Source organism: Canis lupus, chromosome 7 (genome assembly GCF_048164855.1).
Source record: "Canis lupus baileyi chromosome 7, mCanLup2.hap1, whole genome shotgun sequence".
NCBI classification, from domain to species: domain Eukaryota; kingdom Metazoa; phylum Chordata; class Mammalia; order Carnivora; family Canidae; genus Canis; species Canis lupus.
In genome coordinates, this window is record NC_132844.1 from 37,103,973 (window position 1) to 37,125,184 (window position 21,212).

Sequence of the window (21,212 nt, forward strand, 5' to 3'; positions counted from 1 at the left end):
AACGGGGTTCCGTTCACCCGGAACCGCCCGCGGGGCCACAGGAAGAGGCGGGGCTGGCCGGAAACCGTAAAAGGGGGCACAGCTTTCGTGCCTCCCTGGTGTTCCGGCGGCGCTGTCTGGACCCTTCTCTTCCCGGGCTGCCGGACCTAGCATGGTCGACGACGCGGGTGCTGCTGAAGTTTTGGGGGACGAATGGAGGCCCGCCTGGTCCCTGGACAGGCTGCTCCGGGCACCACTTCCACCACCGCGGATTCGCACCCGGCCTTGGTGGTTTCCAGTGCAGGAGCTGAGAGACCCACTGGTGTTTTACCTGGAGGCGTGGCTGGCTGACGCCATCTTCGGTGAGAGACCCCGCGGAGCAACTCTACGGTCTCTGCCGGATTTGCAGGCCACGTTAGACTCCACGATGCCGACCTTCCTTCCCCGGCCAACATTCCCTTCAAACCTAGCTCCTACTCACCTTCGACCATGTTTCTTTTTTTTAAGATTTTATTTATTTATTCATGAGACACACACACACACACACACACACACACACACACACAGGCAGAGGGAGAAGCAGGCTCCATGCAGGGAGCCCGACGTGGGACTCGATCCCCGGATCGAGGATCACGCCCTGGGCCAAAGGCAGGCGCCAAACCGCTGAGCCACCCGGGCTGCCCCCCGACCATGTTTCCCTTCAGAGTCTCTCTTTTCCTGTTTAGGCCCAGACCGAGCCATAATTCCAGAAATAGAGTGGATGAGCCAAGTCCTGCTGACGGTGGACGTAGTTAACTCTGGAGACTTAGTTGAAATCAGTATCTTCGGATGGCCCCGTGTACAAAATCGGGTGAAGAGCGTGCTCCTGAGCCTGGCATCTTGGCACCGGAAACATCGTGCCAGAGGTGAGGGTCTCTAAAAGCCTGCATGTGGAGGGAGCCCCCGGTGAACCACCTGGCGGTACCAGGCTTTCTTCCAACCTTTATTACTTAACAAAACTTTTTGCAGTTTCCTAACTGCAGTGTTCTATATGCAACCCCTGGGCATCCCTTTGTAGAGAGGAGTCCAAGTAGGACCTTGGGAAAGTAAACGGAAATTGAATACATTCAGGCCTGTCGTCACTGCCCATGCCCCCTCAGCTTGGTTTCACCACTATTTCCAGATTGTTCAGAGCCCCCACCTGAGAAGTGATGCTGCTAGCATCTTCCCTCCTCCCCTACTCCTCTCAGTGATGGAGTAGTTTGGAACAGAAAGCATTTTTCCTTATCCAGCTGAGAAGATGAAACAACTTGAGGAGTTCTTGAAGACTGGTGGGACAGGTCCCCAAACTCCTGAGCATCCTGTTGCATAAGTATTTTCAGGAGCATTGTGAGAAGCAGCCCTACTTCTACTAAAGTTCAAGAGAAGCAAGTATCCATAAGTCTCTGCATTCTTTTTTTTTTCCTGTGTCTTGATGGGTAATGCTTTGATTATTTTGGTGCAAAAGTCTGTTTGTAGTGTCATTCTAGTAAAGAAGTGAATTTCCTTTTTGTCCAAGGGCATAAAGATCTTTACTCACTTAAAATTAAGCAAAAGATTGATTCTGTTCCTTCATGTCTTGATGTGAGGGGTGGGTAAAAGGCTGATAGGTAGTGGTTTTATTTTTGTCTTCTCTTCTACCATTTTTATAAAAAAGATTTTATTTATTTATTCATGAGAGACACACAGAGATACATATAGGCAGAGGGAGAAGCAGGCCCCCTGCACAGAGCCCAGTGTGGGACTGGATCCCAGGACCCCGGGCTCACTGCCTGAGCCAAAGGCAGACGCTCAACCACTGAGCCACCCAGGCATCCGTGCTTCTACCATTTTGAATCTGGTAACCCATATATGATTTTATGGCCAGAGTCAGGCCCTCAAGCACAGGCCCCTGAACTTGCATTTCCTTCTTTCTTTTTTTTAAGATTTTATTTATCGATTGGAGACACACAGAGGCAGAGACATAGGCGGAGGGAGAAGCAGGCTCCACAGAGGGAGCCCCATGCAGGACTCGATCCTAGAACTCTGGGATAATGACCTGAGCTGAACACAGATGCTTAACCGCTGAGCCACCCAGGCATCCCTGAATTGCACTTCTTTTCTTTCTTTCTTTGAAGATTTTATTTATTTGAGATACAGAGAGAGAGAAAGGCAGAGACGCAGAGGAAGGCTCCATGCAGGGAGCCGGACGGACGTGGGACTCGATCCTGGGAACTCCAGGATCATGCCCCGGGTGGAAGGCAGGCGCCAAACCACTAGGCCACCCAGGGATCCCCCTGAATTTGCATTTGTAATAAGCTTACGGTAGTGCCAGTGCTTCTCTGAGGCTCTCACTTTGAAGTTGGTGGTTTAGCCCCTGGATAGCACCTAGTGCTCATTTTCTTCTTAGAATCGAGCCTTCCTCCCTGCAGAGGGGTGGGTGTTTCAACACAAAAACTGAGGCAAATGATTATTCTGTTTACATTGTGATTCACCAAAGAACAGCCAGGATCTGTTGGAAGGTATCCTGCCACTAAACCAACTATCTCATTTTCCTCTGAGGCCAGCACAGGTGCCCTGCATGAGCTGGGTTGTTTTTCCATTACCCATTACCATGCTATGACCAGTTTGTGCAAAACAGCCCCAATCTCTTGCCACCTCCAATTTCAGGAAGCAGAATTCTTAGGGGAGAAGTTGTCAAGAGCTCTATGGCTTCAGCACAGAGTTGGAATTGATTTAACTCATGAGGTTTCTTCACCCCTAAGCAGTAGTGGATTCTGGCTGTTTGCAAGGGTTGTAAACACACACATACATATCTCTTTTATTTTTAAAGATGTCATTTATTTATTTAGAGTGTGTGTGGGTGGGGTGGGGTGGGGGGGAATCTAAGGGAAGGAGAGGATCCCAAGCTGAGTGCAGAAACAGACGTGGGACTGGATCCTACAACCATGAGATCATGACTCAAAATCAAATCAGGAGTCGGAGGCTTAACCAACTGAGCCACCCAGGTTCCCTGCACAAGTCTTTTAAAATGTGCTGCTTTGATTACAAGTGATAGTGAACATTTTCCTACTTTGCTTCACATTTTTATAAAATGCTTTTACATTTTTTCTTTATTCCTATATTCTTTAAACTCTGAAGATATGGATTTTAATTATCTGTACAAGCTTTTGTAACAAATAGTAGTCCATTATAACCATAATTTTCTACCCCTTCTCAAATTTTTTTGTATATGGAAAGTTTTCATTGTATATAAACTAATTACTGTTTTCTGTGTGATTTCCCTCTCATCCCAACCCCCCTCATTCTAACCTCCCTTTTTTCCCCCTAAATTTTATTTATTTGATAGATAAAGAGCCAGAGAGCACAAGCAGGGAGAGGGAGAAGCAGGCATCCCACTGAGCAGGGAGCCTGATATACGGCTCCATCACAGGATTCTGGGATCATGAGCCAAAGGCAGATGCCCAGCTGACTAAGCTGCTCAGGTGTCCCCTATCCCCTTACTTTTAAGTTTAGGTACTCCTGCTTTTTCTCCTTCTGCAGAAATTTGATAAAAATATTCCTACAGGTTGTTTCTAGTGGGAAATCTGCAAAATCATTGAACACTTTTTTTTTTTACTATTATTTGGAGGAAGACGGTTATGCTTAAAACATTTTAATTTTCTAAAAAAAAAATTTTTTTTAATTTTCTAAAAATAATCCAGAATTAAATTACCTAATGATCTTGCACATTTTTCATCCTTTATATACATTACCATGTTGAAGCCCTAACCCCTAGTACCTTGGAATGTGACTGTATTTGGAGAGGCCTTTAAAGAGGTAATGAAAGTGAAATGCGGTCCTGTGGGTAGGTCTTTATCTAATATGACTAGGATTTTATGGGAAGAGGAGATTATGCACATGGATAGGTGGGTGCATGGAGAAAAAGACCATGTGAGGAGACAGCAAGATGGTAGCCTTCTGCCGGCTAAGGAGAGAGGCCTCAGAAGAAACTAACGCCCGCTGACACCTCGATTTTGACCTTTGACACTCCAGATCTTAGAGGAAATAAATACCTGTCATTTAACTTCCCTGTCTGCTATTTTGTTGTGGTAGCCCTGCAGATTAAAACATTTGATATGGTTTTTCTCTGTGTTCCTTTTCACTGTGTGCTGATACAGTATTTTTACTATTTTCATAACTTTTAAATAAAAGGGTAGTTCTGTCATTCTGCTTTTCAGAATTTGGAGGAAATATTATCTAGTTATTAGAGTGTGTACCATATACCACGCCCTGTGCCAAGCATGTAAATAGGACATGATTAATTTGCTAAGGTTACAGAGCTAGGACATGGGGATGGATGGGTGAGATTTGAACCAAAACATTGGTTCCAGGATTCAAACCCTTTATATGTTCCCACGTGCTTTTATTTTTCTCCACATCTGAATTTAGATTCATTTCTCATAGTTTTTATTTATTTTTAAGAGGAATTAGAATAAACCTCTTAATTGTAAAGAATCAACCGTATTTGTTCTGCTGTTGAGGGACAAGACAATGTTTTTTCTAACAAGTTTATAGAACAGAGCTATTTATTATTTTTAAAAGATTTTATTTATTCATGAGAGACACATAGAGAGGCAGTCTTCCCCAATGTAGGACTCGATCCCCAAACTCCAGGATCACGCCCTGAGCTGAAAGCAGAGCTCAACCGCTGAACCATCCAGGCTCTGTCAACAGAAACTTTCTCCCAGTAGTATATGCAATTTGATCCTCATCTGGTAGGTACGTGTAAGTGCTCGAAGATCATGGCTCACCAGCACCTGGGTCCTCCCCTTTGACCATACCCATGTCTGCCTGTGCTGGGGCTCTGCCCTGGTCCTGTCACCTCTGAGGTGCCTTAGGCCAGGAATGCCAAGCAGGCTACATGTTGTATGACTGAATAAATACAAGTGCTACTCCAACCTTAGCATTAAGGGAAGTGAGGCAGGATGTGTCTGGGTTCCATTACAAAGACTGCTGTGCTTGATCAGTGGTGTTTGCCATAGCAACACCCTCTACACATGTCTGGAACAGAGGACACTAGGGGGGAAAGGCTGCATGCTGGCCACAGGTGCAGACAGGGACAAGGCATACATTCTAACCTGGCCGTAGGCAGTTGTTCAGCATCCCAGGGTGCAGTAGCTCACAGGCCCGGTGGCTGAGAAGGCATTCTGAAGTCCATGAAGGTACAAGTGGCTTCCCTAGGTCCTGGAAGGAACAACAGCATAAGCCCTAAGCAAGAGGAAGCTTGGAAGGATAACTCACTTGGGGCTCCATGGGGATCTGCAAGTTGCAGGTCATGCTGGCATTAGCTCCTGATTCTCTGGAGTCTTTTTTATCCAGGGAAAGATAGCTGACTGGCTGTCAGAGTTAGGTGCAACTTGTGATAAAAACAGTTTCTGTGACCCACAGAAATAAACTTGACCTTTGGATAAACTTTCAAAAATTTCTAGTCCAAACTAAAAAAGTTTGTCTTCTATATGCTACCCAGAAACCAAAATAGAGTAAAAGGACCATCTTTAATCAAGTTACAGAGAGAGGGCATACTGCTTTGGAAAGCACTGTCTCAGCAGAAAATACCAAAGGCCCAAACATAACCCCAATTTTGCCTTCCACTTCCCTTTGATGCTGCTCCATACGTTGGGTGGAGAGACCACTTCTTCCAGCTGATTTTAGGAATGTCATAGTGTTCTGTGAGTGTCCAGGGGTTAGTTGAAGTCCTTCACTCTCTCAGCTTGTGGGTTTTGGATGCTTTTTTCAGGATCCTTTCCATTTGCCACTTCTGCATCTTCTTGAAGGCTCCCCAGGCTGGAGTCCACTTGTCCAGGCCATGCTCCTTCTCCTTTGTGCTTGTTCCTTTAGCTTATTCCCATTGCTTCTAGGAATATTACTTCTGTCCATCTTTTTTTTCTCCTTGGTCATGCCAAGCTCCACTACACTTTTCAGTCTCAGGGGCCCTTTGGACCTGTTCTGTGCCTCCATGATGCCAGTCAGTTCTGTAAGGATAAATTTTTTTATGATTTGTCCCATATAACTGACCACCTGGACCTGCATATACACAGGCTAGATAATGTTGTTTGTGATACTCGTGCTGTGTGAATAACTTCGGGAACCTAATTGTTTAATATATATATATTATCTGCCTCCAGGTCAGAACTGGCCCTTCTGTTCTGGATGCGAAGAGCTACAATCTTGTCTCACATCCCTTCGCTCCAGGCTGGACTGGCCCCCCAGAATGGAATCCTGGGAAGGGAGGCAGACACACATAGCCTAGGTTCCCTGGAAATCTAGAAACATGATAACATGGAAATGCAACTCTCTCCAAACTGCACATAGGTGAACAAATGTTTAATTTCAAACCCTGTTATTTACCCTATAAATTTATATGGCCCTTATGGGGATGGTCTGTTGCCATGTCTTACCTGAGTGGAGGATGCTCTACCCAGGTCTCTCAGTCCAGACTCCAGCTGGATGTTTTCATGGGGCTTCCCCAGCTGATGAGGTTGGATGTTATAAGAACCTGATTTGATACAACTTTGCCTTATTCTCATTTATTGTACCTACTATTGCCATCATCTTGTGTTGATTTCTTTTCTCTCCTGTTTCTTTTTTTTTTTTTTAATATTTATTCATGAAAGACACAGAGAGAGGCATGTTCCATGCAGGGAGCCTGATGTGGGACTCAATCCCAGGTCCAGGATCACACCTTGAGCCAAAGGCTCAACCACTGAGCCACCCAGGCGTCCCTCTATTAGGTTTCTATAAAAAAATTTTCTTTCCTTTTCAAAACTGAAACATGGCTGTTATGAATTTTTTGTTCAGAACACCATCGCAGCATTATTGACTTTTCTGATGATAAATGTACTGACATGCTCAATATTTTAAAAAATAAGGCAATATATGAAGTATTTTTTTTTATTTTTATTTATTTATGATAGCCACAGAGAGAGAGAAAGAGAGAGAGGCAGAGACACAGGCAGAGGGAGAAGCAGGCTCCATGCACCGGGAGCCCAACATGGGATTCGATCCCGGGTCTCCAGGATCGCACCCTGGGCCAAAGGCAGGCGCCAAACCGCTGCGCCACCCAGGGATCCCCAATATATGAAGTATTAAAATAATTACTCAAAAATCCCACTGCCCATATGTTACCTTAAAGTAGCTTTCCATTACTCTAATTAATTTTCTATTATTTTGGTAATCATTTTATTGATGTACAGCATTCATACAAAAACACATACATTCAAAATGTGAAAAGATTCATCAAACAATATAAAGGGAACACATCAATTTAACCAGCACTCAGAGAAGAAACTACCAGTACTCCAGAAGCCTCCTTTTGCACCCTCCCCAAAGATAACTACTATTTTGACTTAAATATAAATGGAATTATTGTAAGATTTATGTTGAAAAAAAGTTTATATTGCAAGTATTGTATGAGTAAACCATGATTTTTTTTTTTAAGATTTTATTTATTTATTCATGATAGAGACAGAGAGAGAGAGGCAAAGACACAGGCAGAGGGAGAAGCAGGCTCCATGCAGGGAGCCCGATGTGGGACTCGATTCCGGGACTCCAGGATCATGTCCTGGGCTGAAGGCAGACGCTAAACCTCTGAGCCACCCAGGGATCCCTAAACCATGATTTAGTTTTCTATTCTGTTGATGTACATTTTGGTTGTTTGCTATTTGGCCTTATAATGAGTAGTGCTACTCTGAAAAAAAATTTTTTTTAATTTTTATTTATTATAGTCACAGAGAGAGAGAGAGAGAGATAGAGGGAGGCAGAGACATAGGCAGAGGGAGAAGCAGCCTCCATGCACCGGGAGCCTGATGTGGGATTCGATCCCGGGTCTCCAGGATCGTGCCCTGGGCCAAAGGCAGGCGCCAAACCGCTGCGCCACCCAGGGATCCCTACTCTGAAAATTTTTATACAGGACTTGGTGCATGCATCTATGCATTTCTATTGAGTATATATCTAGGATTGGAGTTGCTGGATTATAGGATGTAAGTTCAAATTGCCAAGGTGATTGAATCAACAATATACATTCCTTCTAGCAATATATGCCAGACTTCTGATTGCTCTACATCTTTGTCAACTGTCAGAATTTTCATTTTGGAGAACTTGTGTATTAGTGCATTTGTCCTCAATTAAAAAAAATGTAGTTGGTTAATTGGTTACAATTTACATAACTACAAAATCATGAATGAACAATTCCATTTTCTTTAGTAAATTTAGGAGTTGTTCCACTATCACCACAAAGCAGATTTTGGACATTTCTTTCTTTTTCTTTTCTTTTTAATTTTTTTTAAAGATTTTACTTATTCATGAGAGAGAGAGAGAGGCAGAGACACAGGCAGAGGGAGAAGCAGGCTCCGTGCAGGGAGCCCGACGTGGGACTTGACCCCAGGACTCCAGGATCACACCCTGACCAAAGGCAGGCGCTAAACCGCTGAGCCACCCAGGGATCCCTTTGGACTTTTCTTTCACTCCAAAACTTACCTTGTGCTCATTTGTAGTCAGTTACCTGTCTCTAACCTCAGACAGCCAATCTGCTTTCTGTCTCCACAGAGTTGCCATCTCTGAACATTTGGCATAAATAGAATAATATGAAATGTCACCTTTTGAGTCTGGCTTCTCTAGTTGGAATGTCTGAATTTTGATTGGAGGATTTAGTCCACTTTAATGTAAATATCAATGATTGGATATATGTCTGCCATTTTTAAAAAAGATTTTATTTATTCATGAGAGAAAGAGAGGCTAGGGACTCCATTCCGGTCTCCAGGATCACACCCTGGGCCGAAGGTGGCGCTAAACCTGTGAGACAGCCGGGCTGCCCTAAATAACTTTAAAAAAAAATTTTTTTTTAGTGTTGCCGCAGGGGTTATAAAAATCCTTAGGTTATAAATCCTAAGCATCTGCCTTTGGCTCTGGTCCAGGATTAAGTCCTGCATCAGGCTCCCTGCAGGGAGCCGACTTCTCCCTCTTCCTTTGTCTCTGCCTCTCTGAGTCTCTCATGAATAAATAAAATCTTTTTTAAAAATCCTAATTTAGGGATCCCTGGGTGGCGCAGCGGTTTGGCGCCTGCCTTTGGCCCAGGGCGCGATCCTGGAGACCCGGGATCGAATCCCACGTTGGGCTCCTGGTGCATGGAGCCTGCTTCTCCCTCTGCCTGTGTCTCTGCCTCTCTCTCTCTCTCTCTATGTGACTATCATAAATAAATAAAATTTAAAAAAAAATCTTTAAAAAAAAAATCCTAATTTACTCTACTTCAGGCTAATGAAAATTTCTTTAAAAATTTTTTTAAATGTATTTATTCATGAGAGATAGAAAGAGAGGGGCAGAGATGCAGATAGAGGGAGGAGCAAGTTCCATGCAGGGAACCTGTTGTGGGACTAGATCCCAGGACCGCAGGATCACGCCCTGAGCCAAAGGCAGACGCTCAACGGCTGAGCCACCCAGGTGTCCCTGAAAATTTGAGAAAATTAGCTTTATTCCTTTAACTGACATATCTATAGCTAAACATAAAAAGGACAAAGCCTAAAATCAGTGACAATACTTGAAGGAGGAGAGGGAAGGAAGGAGCAAGGAATAAACAACTCAATACATAGAGATGCTACCTTCTCATATAGCAAAGTCCAAGTGTTGATTGATGTGGTCACTTCTCAGATTAATCTAAAAACCTAATGCAGAGGCACCTGGTTGACTCAGTTGGTTAAGCGTCTGCTTTTAGCTCAGGTCATGATCCCAGAGTCCTGGGATCGAGCCCTGCATAGCACTTCCTGCTCAGTGGGGAGTTTGCTTCTCCCCCCCTCCTTTAGCCTCTCTCCCCTGCTTATTCTCTCTCTCTCTCTCTCTCTCTCTCTCTCTCTCTCTCTCGGGCTCTGGTCTGGGATTAAGTCCTGCATCAGGCTCTCTCATGCTCTCAAATATAGATCTTTTAAAAAATAAAATTAAAACCTAATGCAGTTCCAATTATAGTCACAACCACTTTTTTAGGGGGTGATAACTGTAAGGTAAGAGTTCTTTTTTTTTTTTTTTTTTTTTGAGTTCTTAAAGTCTGATTATACAGGTGCTCCAGAAGGACCTGGGAAGGCTGTAAATAAGGTTTTTCCTGGCTGTCTGGTGAAAAATTCTGATGAGGTAAATAGTGCAGATATGTATTAACTAAGTTTAAGGTACTAGCATAAGTATACAGGCAGACATAGAGATAGCCTGTTACATATGCTCCACAGCTAAGTTCTCAAGATTTTCCAGAGAATCCACGAAGAACTGAAGTTGTATTCTTTTATACCTTTAGTGAGTTCACTCAAAGATGCTATCCATGCTAAACTACTTGTTGTTGGGGCACCTGGGTGGCTTAGTGATTGAGCATCTGCCTTTGGTTCAGGGTGTGATCGCGGGGTCTCAGGAGTCCCACATTGGGCCCACACAGGGAGCCTGCTTCTCCCTCTGCTTGTGACTCTGTGTCTCTCATGAATAAAAAACAAAACAAAAACAATTTGTTGTCAACAAGTTTATCCTGCCCCCAAAATGTGTGAGCAGTATTCACTGTTCTCAGACTGTCTCTGCAGTTTTCTAATTCCCTTGCTTTTAAATCCTTCTTTTGTTTTTGATGTTTGCTCATGTGAGCTCTGGATTATGTATTTTTAGCAAAAATGCTAGATAAATCAGGAGGCACCTGTTTTGTTTGTCCCACTCTTAGTGATGTTTAAAAAGGCCTTGTTTTGATCAAGTTTGTGAATTTGAGAGATTCTGCTAAGTAGTGCCAACCTGGCTTAACTAACATGGAGCTGCAGGAAGATCCTATCAACAATTAACTTTTTCCTTTTTTTTTTTTTTTTTTTTAAAGATTTTATTTATTCATGAGAGACACACAGAGAGAGGCAGAGACACAGGCAGAGGGAGAAGCAGGCTCCATGCAGGGAGCCCCATGTGGGACTCAATCCCTGGTCTCCAGGATCAGGCCCTGGGCTGAAGGAGGCGCTAAACCGCTGAGCCACCGGGGCTGCCCGAACTTATTTCTTTGATGCCTCTAGCTAGCCTATTAAAAAATTGTACAGAATGGGGATCCCTGGGTGGCGCAGCGGTTTGGCGCCTGCCTTTGGCCCAGGGCGCGATCCTGGAGACCCGGGATCGAATCCCATGTCGGGCTCCCGGTGCATGGAGCCTGCTTCTCCCTCTGCCTTTGTCTCTGCGCCTCTCTCTCTCTCTCTCTCTCTGTGACTATCATAAATAAATAAAAATTAAAAAAAAATTGTACAGAATGATCTCTTTACTCTCAATAGGTTTACATGCAAAAATATCCAAACAAATGTCATTGTTTCCAAATTTCTGCAGTTTCACCTTTTTTTAAAAAAAATATTTATTCATGAGAGACAGAGAGAGAGAGAGAGACGCAGAGACATAGGCAGAGGGAGAAGCAGGCTTCATGCAGGAAGCCAGATGTGGGACTTGATCCCAGGACCCCAGAACCCCAGAACCCCAGAATCACGCCCCAACCAAAGGCAGATGCTTAACTGCTGAGCCACCCAGGCATCCCAACCTTTGTTTCTTGACAACCTTTCATTGAGTGCCTCGGGTCTCAGTTTCCAGTTTTCCCACCTAATTCACTACCTAAATTATACTCTTTCATGCAGATATAATGTACATGTAATTTAAAGAATGAAATAAGCACTCCAGTGTACCTTAATAGAACAAACTCAGTATTTTGGAAGTATACTCCTTTTCCCTTAACTAATTTTCTATGTTTTTGAGTAAGGTGCTTTATCTGCAGGAAAGAATATCCAATGGAAAAAAGACAGTCTCTTCAAAAAATGGTGTCGGGAAAACTGGACAGCAACATACAGAAGAATGAAACTGGACCATTTTCTTACACCATACACAAAAAATTCAAAATACATGAAAGACCTAAATGTGAGACAAGAAACCATCAAAATCCCAGAGGAGAATACAGGCAGTAACCTCTTTGACCTTGGCCATGGCAACTTTTTGGATTTATCACCAGAGACGAGGATAAAAGCAAAAATGAACTGTTGGGACTTCAAGATAAAAAGCTTCACAGAAAACCCGTTTCTTTCCAGAGAAGGAAATAATCAACAAAACTTAAAGGCTGACTATGGAATGGGAGATATTTGCAAATGACATTTGTAATAAAGGGTTAGTATCCAAAATCTATAAAGAACTTATCAAAACACTCAAAAACAAAACCAAAACAACCAAAAACAAAAAAATCAAGTTAAGAAATGGGCAGAAGACATGAATAGACATTTTTCCACAGAAAACATCCAGATGGCTAACAGACATGAAAAGATGCTCAACATCACTCATCATCAGGGAAATGAAAATTAGAACTACAATGAGGGCAGTTGTAAACTCAACTTGACATTTTATTTCCCTTGTAAGTGCTTATTTAAAATTGGAGTGATTGGATAGCCCAGGTGGCTCAATGGTTTAGCACCACCTTTGGCTTAGGGCGTGGTCCTGGACCCGGGATGCAGTCCTACGTCTGGCTCCCTGCGTGGAGCCTGCTTCTCCCTCTGCTTCTCTCACTCTCATGAGTAAATAAAATCTTTAAAAAACCTTTAAAATAAAAAAATTGGCATGATCATCTATTAGTGGTGACCAAAGGGTATATGATAGATATACCACTCCCTTGGTCTTTAAAGTTAGATTTCCTTGAAAAAAATTAATAGATTTTTGAGAAAGAGAAAGAGCAAGGGTGGGACGGAGAGGCGCAGAGGGAGAGGGAGAAACCGATCATTCTGCTTCTTTGCTGAGCAGTGAGCCATATGTGGAGCTGGATCCAAGGACCTGGAGATCCTGTCCTCAGTGGAAGGCAGACGCGTAACCGAGCCACCCAGGTGCCCCGGTTTCCTTGAATTTTGTAAATGAAAATTCTCGTTACACAAAGATTACTGCATGTTGTTTTTCTGTCCTAGCACCCAGCTGTTAACAGTTTGCTTCCTTCTGCTAGCTGGGCACTGGCGTCCCACCTGCCAATAGAGCAGGAAGCCAAACAGGATAAAGTGCTAATTATCACTACAAAGGCAATCATAATATATAAATATATTAACATGTGATTAACTTTACAGTGTTATCTGTCAAATACTTTCAGTTGAAAAAAAGTGGCGAAAGAGGGCTGGCCATCATCCTGCGCCAGGATTGCCTGCTGCTGCTGCAGTTACTAAGGGAAGAATCACCAGCACTGCTAGTGTCTCACTTGTGGCAAACCTCACTGAAGGTCGGATGACCTCTGCAAGACTTGAGGACAATAGGAGGGCAGTCCTGGCTCTTTCCTCCAATTTTTCCCTTCCTGGGTCAGGTGTACCAGCTGGGAAGTCGCTCACTGCTTCCAGTACTACGATCTAGCCAGCCGTGTGGATTGGATTGAATTGGAACCAAGTTTTCTCACCCTGTATCACCTAGAGTAGAAACACCACAGGCTTTAAGAAGTTTTCAAAAACAAAACAACAAAAAAAGTAGTTTTCCAGTGGGATGGACTCGAGGGGCTGGAGAACCCTCTTAACCAGCAAAACCAGATTCTTGTGGTTAAAGAGCACAGGGGAAGCACTAGCTAGTGGAGGGGAAGAGTGCTGCCTAAGGCAGCCAGAAATCCAAGAGGTTTCACCTGCCTCTGGGTGGAGAGGAGGGCAGATATTGGTTGCTGGAGGTAAGGCCTCTCCCTCTCCTTTTACCTGCCAATTAACAGACGCTAGAGAAATTCAATTCTTTATTAGAACTCTTTAGATCAGTGTTTGCAAACATTTAACATGGGGGCAGGGACCAAAATCACTAACAACCATTCCTTCCCCAGCTTCTGCCAGAAGCAGCAAGACTTAGATGAACAGAGCACTAGTAAGGTCTTCCACTTTATCCTTGCCTGGCTCCTGCTCCCGGGCCCGAAGTACTTTCATAACCCGGTAACCACACCCTGGGTAGCGTCCGGAGATCGTTGGGTCGCCGCTTCCCGGGCCACCGCGCCGGGGGACGCCTGGGTCGCCGCCTCCCGGGCCACCGCGCCGGGGGACCGCTGGGTCGCCGCCTCCCGGGCCACCGCGCCGGGGGACCGCTGGGTCGCCGCCTCCCGGGCCACCGCGCCGGGGGACCGCTGGGTCGCCGCCTCGCGGGTCGCCCTCGGGGACCGCTGGGTCGCCGCCTCGCGGGCAGCCTTCGGGGACCCCTGGGTCGCCGCCTCCCGGGTCGCCCTCGGGGACCCCTGGGTCGCCGCCTCGCGGGTCGCCCTCGGGGACCCCTGGGTCGCCGCCTCCCGGGTCGCCCTCGGGGACCCCTGGGTCGCCGCCTCGCGGGCAGCCTTCGGGGACCCCTGGGTCGCCGCCTCGCGGGCAGCCTTCGGGGACCCCTGGGTCGCCGCCTCGCGGGCAGCCTTCGGGGACCCCTGGGTCGCCGCCTCGCGGGTCGCCCTCGGGGACCCCTGGGTCGCCGCCTCGCGGGTCGCCCTCGGGGACCCCTGGGTCGCCGCCTCGCGGGCAGCCCTCGGGGACCCCTGGGTCGCCGCCTCGCGGGCAGCCCTCGGGGACCCCTGGGTCGCCGCCTCGCGGGCAGCCCTCGGGGACCCCTGGGTCGCCGCCTCACGGGCAGCCCTCGGGGACCCCTGGGTCGCCGCCTCGCGGGCAGCCTTCGGGGACCCCTGGGTCGACGCCTCGCGGGCAGCCTTCGGGGACCCCTGGGTCGCCGCCTCGCGGGGAGCGTCGAGGGTCTGCTGGGTCACTGCATCCTGGGCAGGGGCCTTCTCTGAGCCTGCAAGAACAGTGTGGAGACTACCTATGTCCCCATACTCTTCCCACAAAAGGATTCATCGGTATGGGCTGGGGGTTGGGGTCCGGAACATGAGAGTACGGATCAACGTGGCCTTGTAGATCCCTTTGCAAGAAGGAATCTTTCTCCTGGACGGACCAAGAGGATGATGAGACTGCTACCCAGTGACATCCAGGAAGCATCAAGATCCCTCCCAAGGAACCCCACGGCAAGCCCAAGGTGCCCCTAATTTACCCAGTTCCGTTCTTTGTGCCCGGAGTTGGCGATGATAGTCAGCCAAATTCATGATCATCTTGGATACATCTTTCTGGTAATCAGGCCGACCAAATATAAAGATCTCGGCCTCGCCCTCGGGGTCCCACTGATTAACGTGGAGTAGGGTCTGGGACACACACTCCACGTGCGGAATGTACTCTGCTCCTCGGCCTGGGAAGGAAGCAAAGAGGCTGTGAGGGGTGGGAGTTGGGAGGGGAAGGCGGCGGGAGGTGGCCGTGCTGGATTGCAGCGAGGGCCACCGGAGAGGCTTCCCTGGGGGGAGTGGGGACCTCTCTGGCCACCCCTCTCAGACCCACTTACCGAAGATCGCTTCAACTAGCCATGCCTCGAGATGAACTGTCTTCGGACTCTTTAGGTACTCAATGTGGAACCAGTAGGGCCGCTTGGTGAGGTTACCGAGCACCGTGAATAGCGTCCCCTCTCTCTGCTCCAAATGCACGAGCGTCGGAAACCGCCTGGGAGTGGCCATGCTGCTGCACGCCTAGCTGTGCGGCTGCCAACCCGAAGGCCACGGTTGGGACCAGCTGCAGCAAGTTGCGGCCTGGCCAGAGCCTTATTTCAAGGGCTTTTGGCAGGCCCCTCCCCCATCCACGCCCTTTTCATTAGATTCCAGCCCTTGCCTCCCAAACCCGGAGGCTGGGGCTTCTTCCGGAGATGACCGAGAGCACCTGGTCGAGCACCTGGTCGCTCTACGTGGGACCATTGCTCTGGACCCTCCCATTTCCCCAGGCGCTGGGAGCGCCCGATTGGAAGCTCTGTTTGGAGAGCTGGCCTCAGGGAGGGGAGGACGGCCCCAGAAAGGTACGGAAGATTCGACGTGGAGACCACACCTTTTAGAGAAGCGAAATGATATGCACGAAGGCACAAGTGCTTTCCAAAGGTTTTAATGCGACCAGCATTCCTGAGGCGTTGGAATGACTTTTTCATGGGAAACCTAATGAAATACATCGAAAAAGTAAAAGCTCAAGGAGTTAAAAAGGTCTTCAAGGGCTAAACTAAGTCCCACTTCCTCCTGAACCCTGACCACTGAGTTCCTTCCCCAGAGGCCATCACATTTCCGAATCTTCTATAACCTGTCCCAGACAGCTGAGCACACCACCCAGCACCAAATGGTCTATGTGGCTTGGACACCAGAGGGGAATCCATTGAAACTTTTTGGAAACTTTTTTGGATCCACTGAAACTTTTTAAAATTCTCTAACACAATTTCTGTGTCTTGTTTTTTATGGTCTACCTTAATGCATTATCCATTAACTGCTACTCAAGAAGGTAAAGCTATATTGCTCTTTTTTTTTTTTTTTTTTTTTTTTAAATTTTTATTTATTTATGATAGTCACAGAGAGAGAGAGAGGCAGATTCACAGGCAGAGGGAGAAGCAGGCTCCATGCACCGGGAGCCCGATGTGGGATTCGATCCCGGGTCTCCAGGATCGCGCCCTGGGCCAAAGGCAGGCGCTAAACCGCTGCGCCACCCAGGGATCCCTATATTGCTCTTGAATCAGTAGTTGAGGTGTTAGGCCCAGACCCAGCAGTGAGAGATCCCCAGAACTCAGGCTCATCCTTGTATCCTCCATAGGAGTTCTTTTTTTTTTTTTTTTTTCTTTCTCCATAGGAGTTCTGTAGGTCAAAGAAGTACGTGAAAAATTTATAGGTGTCTGTTAAGCCAAAAGTCTTGAGACCGGGGATCCCTGGATGGCTCAGCGGTTTGGCTCCTGCCTTTGGCCCGGGGCCTGATCCTGGTGTCCCGGGATCAGTCCCGTATTGGGCTCCCTGCGTGGAGCCTGCTTTTCCCTCTCCCTGTATCTCTGCCTCTGTGTGTGTGTGTGTCTCTCATGAATAAATAAATAAAATCTAAAAAAAAAAAAAAAGTCTTGAGACCTAAGCAGAATATGAATTGAGAGCAAAAGAAGGGCAAAATTCATTCAAAGGATCACAAGATGGTTATAAATTCCTGTGGGTAGGCAGAATGATTGTGTATGTAACTGACACTCAAGGATCTGGGCTTCAAAACTATCCCATCTGGAGGTTATAGACTCACTAACCTAGCAACTAGAAATTGAATTTTAAGGTCCCGTCAGTGTTGCCAAGAAGAATCCAATCCAGGAAGTATTTGCATGAAAATCTCTAGTCTGAAATCTCTCTCTTACACCAAATGATATGGGATAATACATTGTTTCTTAGTTGGTGTAAGGGGATACTCACAGTTCTATGCATGTTGTCATTTTTGCATATGTGTGTGGTGTGCATGTGTAGAGATCTTTTACTTCGTCGAAGCTTTAGAATTGGGTATAGAGATATTTAAGAGAATCAAAACCATAGTATTAATAATTTTGTTTAAAAGGGATCTATCATTTATATAAAATCCTAGAATATGCAGACTAATCTATTATGCCAGAAAGCAGGGAAATTGCCTGGGGATGGTAATGGAGGGAGGAAGAGATGGGAAAGAGGCATTTGGAAACTTGGGGATAATGGAAATGTGAATTATCTTGATTACAGTGATGGTTTCACTAGATGTGGTTTATATGTCAAAACTGGTCAATTGTATGAATTTTAATATAGTTTGTTGTGCTTCATTCTTCAAAGTGGTTAAAAAAGAAAGGAGGGGTGCCTGGGTGGTGCTATCAATTAATCCCCTAACTCTTGGTTTTGGCTCAGGTCATGATCTCAGGGTCCTAGGATGGAACCTGCAGAGCCTGTGTGGGGGTCCTGCTCAGTGGGGAGCCTGCTTCTTTCTCCCTCTGGACCTCCTCCCCCTTTGTTCTCTCTCTCTCTCTCTCTCTCAAATAAATTTTTAAGTCTTAAAAAAGAATCTAGGCTTATTAATAAGATAGTAAGTTTTGAAAGTAAAACTTGAAAGCTTAAGGAAGGACTGAAGGTTTGGTTTTTATGATTTTAGGAAATAAAATGTTAAATTGCAAAGAAATCTCTATAAGCACTCTTTTGTGTGCATAGAAATCACCTCCAGGGTTCTAAAATAAAATAAAATAAAATAAAATAAAATAAAATAAAATAAAATAATAATAATAATACCAACAGCTTTCACCCTCTTCTCGCTTACCTATATATGTATAACAGATTTGGTAGCCTCCTAGTTCAGTAATATGATTTTGTTAGATCAGTGTTCACATTTATGCTATTATGATCTTGTAAGTAATACCTGTAGCTGCAGTAGTTTACTACAATTTCCTTTTTTTTCTCTTTTTTTTTCTTTTTTAGTTTACTACAATTTCTTGCATAAAGTTTTATTTCTCTAGGGCGGCCCGGACAGCTCAGCAGTTTAGCACAGCCTTCGGCCCACGGCGTGACCCTGGAGACCCGGGATCAAGTCCCACGTTGGGCTTCCTGCGTGGAGCCCGCTTCTCCCTCTACCTGTGTCTCTGCCTCCCTCCCATTCTCTCTCTCTCTCTCTTTCTCTCTCTCTGTCTCTAATAAATAAATAAATAAAAAATATTTTTTAAAAAGTTTTCTTTTTCTTGATGTCATTAATCACTTTGTTGTTCAGGCGCTTTTCTTTTTAAAGTGCTTATTTTTCTATGTATTCCTTTATCTCCACACTCACCAACTGTGTAAATTTCTTCTCTGTACTTTCAAGCACTGCAGGGACTGTATCATTTCATCTTGACAGTATCGCCCCTTCAGTCTTAACTGCTCAAATCCAAGCTAGTTACTTTCAGGCCCACCCTGCTGTGTATTACTAAAGCCCTTCCTGGTGTTGGATCCTGGGCTCTTTGGATCCCATGACTTCCTTTCTTTTGTATGTGTGCATGTTTGGTTTTGTCCTTGTTTATTTTATTTGTTCAATAGATTTTACAGTAGTAGCAAGAGCATTTAGGCAGAAATTATTAAGTTGATATATAATCATCTCCAAGAGGATCCTCATGGTTTTTACCATACTGATCTTTCCAACTTTGTTTCTGGTTAGCTTCCAGGAATCTGAGGATGAGATAGGTGAATTGCAGGAAGGAAGAAGAAAATCAGAGGCGGAGTTGTGGGCACAATTAGTTCGGGCTAAACAAAGAAATAGAGATTGCAAGTTGATAACGAGACTGATGACACATGAACTAGAAGAATTTAAGGCAATTGTGGCAGTAGATGCTAATGTCTAATGTGCCAGGTTTATTATTATTATTCTTTTTTTTTCAAATCATAGATTCAAGAGGGTTTTTTTTTTTAAATTTTTTATTTATTTATGATAGGCACACACAGAGAGAGAGAGAGAGGCAGAGACAGAGGCAGAGGGAGAAGCAGGCTCCACGCACCAGGAGCCCGACCTGGGATTCGATCCCGGGCCTCCAGGATCCCGCCCTGGGCCAAAGGCAGGCGCTAAACCGCTGCGCCACCCAGGGATCCCGTGTGCCAGGTTTATTAAAATGAGAAATATTTTTTTTTTCGCTGGAACTTAAGAGCTGTAGGCAACAACAACAACAACAAAAATAAGCTTCAAGTGAATTTTTGAAATAAAATGTTTTCTTTCCTGGAACCAAGGGGAAAGGTGGTTTAGAGTTTTGAAGTTCACTTAGAAACTTCATAGCTATCTGTTTACTAGCTATGATGTTCCTATAATTTTCAAAGGCTGTCTAATTGTTTTGACAGATAGTCTCATTCTACAGGACTTTAAAATTATGTTTATGACATATACAGTTATTTCATTATTGTTTATTGCCTCTTCAGTTTTGGAGTCTCATTTAGATAAAAAAATTAGCTTTAAAAAGGAATCTTCAGTACTAAAAAGGTTAACCCTTTTCATTGCTCTTTACTACCTGCCTTAGCCATTTTTTTGTCTGTGTCTGGGGAGTGTATGGGTTGGGGAAGGTAGTAGGAGACTTCAGATAAGGGGTAAGGAATTTGGACTCTCAGTGATAGTTTACACTGGCCTTACTTACCCTGGGCTTCATTCAGCCTGAGAATCCAGAGGTTGTCTCACCAAGTTCGTGGTATTTGAGGCAATAGTTTCATTATTTTGCTTCTCTTCAGAAAGAGACTTCCTTTCATTCCAATGGAGCCAATCTATTTTATTTTTTTAAAATGTTATTTATATTTTTAAAAGATTTTATTTATTTATTCATGAGAGACACAGAGGGAGGCAGAGACACAGAGGGAGAAGGAGGCTCTCTCGGCAAGGAGTCCAATCAATGCAGGCCTCTATCCCAGACCCCAGGATCACGCCCTTGACAGATGCTCAACCACTGAGCCACCCAGGCGTCCCTTAAATTTTATTTAAATTTAATTAATTAACATATTACACATATGTGTATTATTGGTTTCAGAAGTAGAGGTCAGCGATTCATCAGTTTTATATTACACCCAGTGCTTGTTAAATCACATGCCTTCCTTAATGCCCATCACCCAGTTACCCCATCCCCCCCCCACCCTCCCTTCCAGTGACCCTCAGTTTGTTTCCTATGATTAAGAGTCTCTTATGGTTTGTCTTCTCTGATTTTGTCTTGTTTTATTTTTCCCTCTCTTCCCTTATGATCCTCTGTTTTGTTTCTTAAATTCCACATATAAATGAGATCATATAATAATTGTCTTTTTCTGCCAAACCTATTGTTTTCTGAGGAAGAATGAATATTTTGAGGCCTTGCATGTTGAAAAATATTTTTATTCTATCCACACAGTAAATTGGACTTTTGGCCTTAGAATTCTTGATTGAAATAATTTTTCCCTCAAAACTTCATGCTTTGGGGCACCTGGGTGGTTCAGTCAATTAAGCATCTACCTTTGGCTCAGGTCATGATATCGAAGTCCTGGGATTGAGCCCCATGTTGGGCTCCCTTCTTAGTGAGGAGCCTGCTTCTTCCTCTCCTTCTGCTGCTCCTGCTTGCTTGTTCTCTGTCAACTAAATAAAATCTTTTTTTTATAAGATTTTATTTATTTATGAGAGAGAGAGAGAGAGACAGAGAGAGAGGCAGAGACACAGGCAGAGACACAGGCAGAGGGAGAAGCAGGCTCCATGCAGGGAGCCTGACGTGGGACTCCATCTTGGGTGTCCAGGACCACACCCTGGGCTGAAGGCGGCGCTAAACCGATGAACCACCCAGGCTGCCCAAATAAATAAAATCTTAAAAAAATAAAGTTGTCAGCCAAAATTAACCCTGAGAGATTAAAATATCCAATTATTTCCCTACTTAATAGAGATACTCAATGCAAAAGGACATAAACATTC

The 21,212-nt window shown here is 45.0% G+C and overlaps 2 protein-coding genes across 4 annotated transcripts; one reads left to right on the plus strand and one right to left on the minus strand.

Annotated features, from left to right (window-relative positions):
* Positions 1 to 36: 36 nt before the first annotated feature.
* Positions 37 to 18,507, plus strand: OOEP (oocyte expressed protein). Of its 3 annotated transcripts, none has more exons than XR_012033994.1 (4): positions 37 to 341; positions 705 to 884; positions 1,251 to 1,385; positions 18,263 to 18,507. XR_012033994.1 is itself a non-coding variant. In XM_072832352.1 (3 exons), the coding sequence occupies exons 1-3, from the start codon at positions 152 to 154 to the stop codon at positions 1,328 to 1,330; spliced, it is 450 nt and encodes a 149-aa protein (XP_072688453.1). In that variant the 5' UTR covers positions 37 to 151; the 3' UTR covers positions 1,331 to 1,543. The 3 variants fall into 3 exon arrangements, 1 of the variants encoding a protein (XP_072688453.1); XR_012033995.1 differs by having other exon boundaries at positions 18,301 to 18,507; XM_072832352.1 differs by lacking the exon at positions 18,263 to 18,507 and having other exon boundaries at positions 1,251 to 1,543.
* KHDC3L (KH domain containing 3 like, subcortical maternal complex member) lies at positions 14,819 to 15,625 on the minus strand. Its single transcript, XM_072832353.1, has 2 exons — positions 15,346 to 15,625; positions 14,819 to 15,195 (listed from the first exon to the last, which is right to left on the minus strand). The coding sequence occupies exons 1-2, from the start codon at positions 15,512 to 15,514 to the stop codon at positions 14,951 to 14,953; spliced, it is 414 nt and encodes a 137-aa protein (XP_072688454.1). The 5' UTR covers positions 15,515 to 15,625; the 3' UTR covers positions 14,819 to 14,950.
* Positions 18,508 to 21,212: the final 2,705 nt, after the last annotated feature.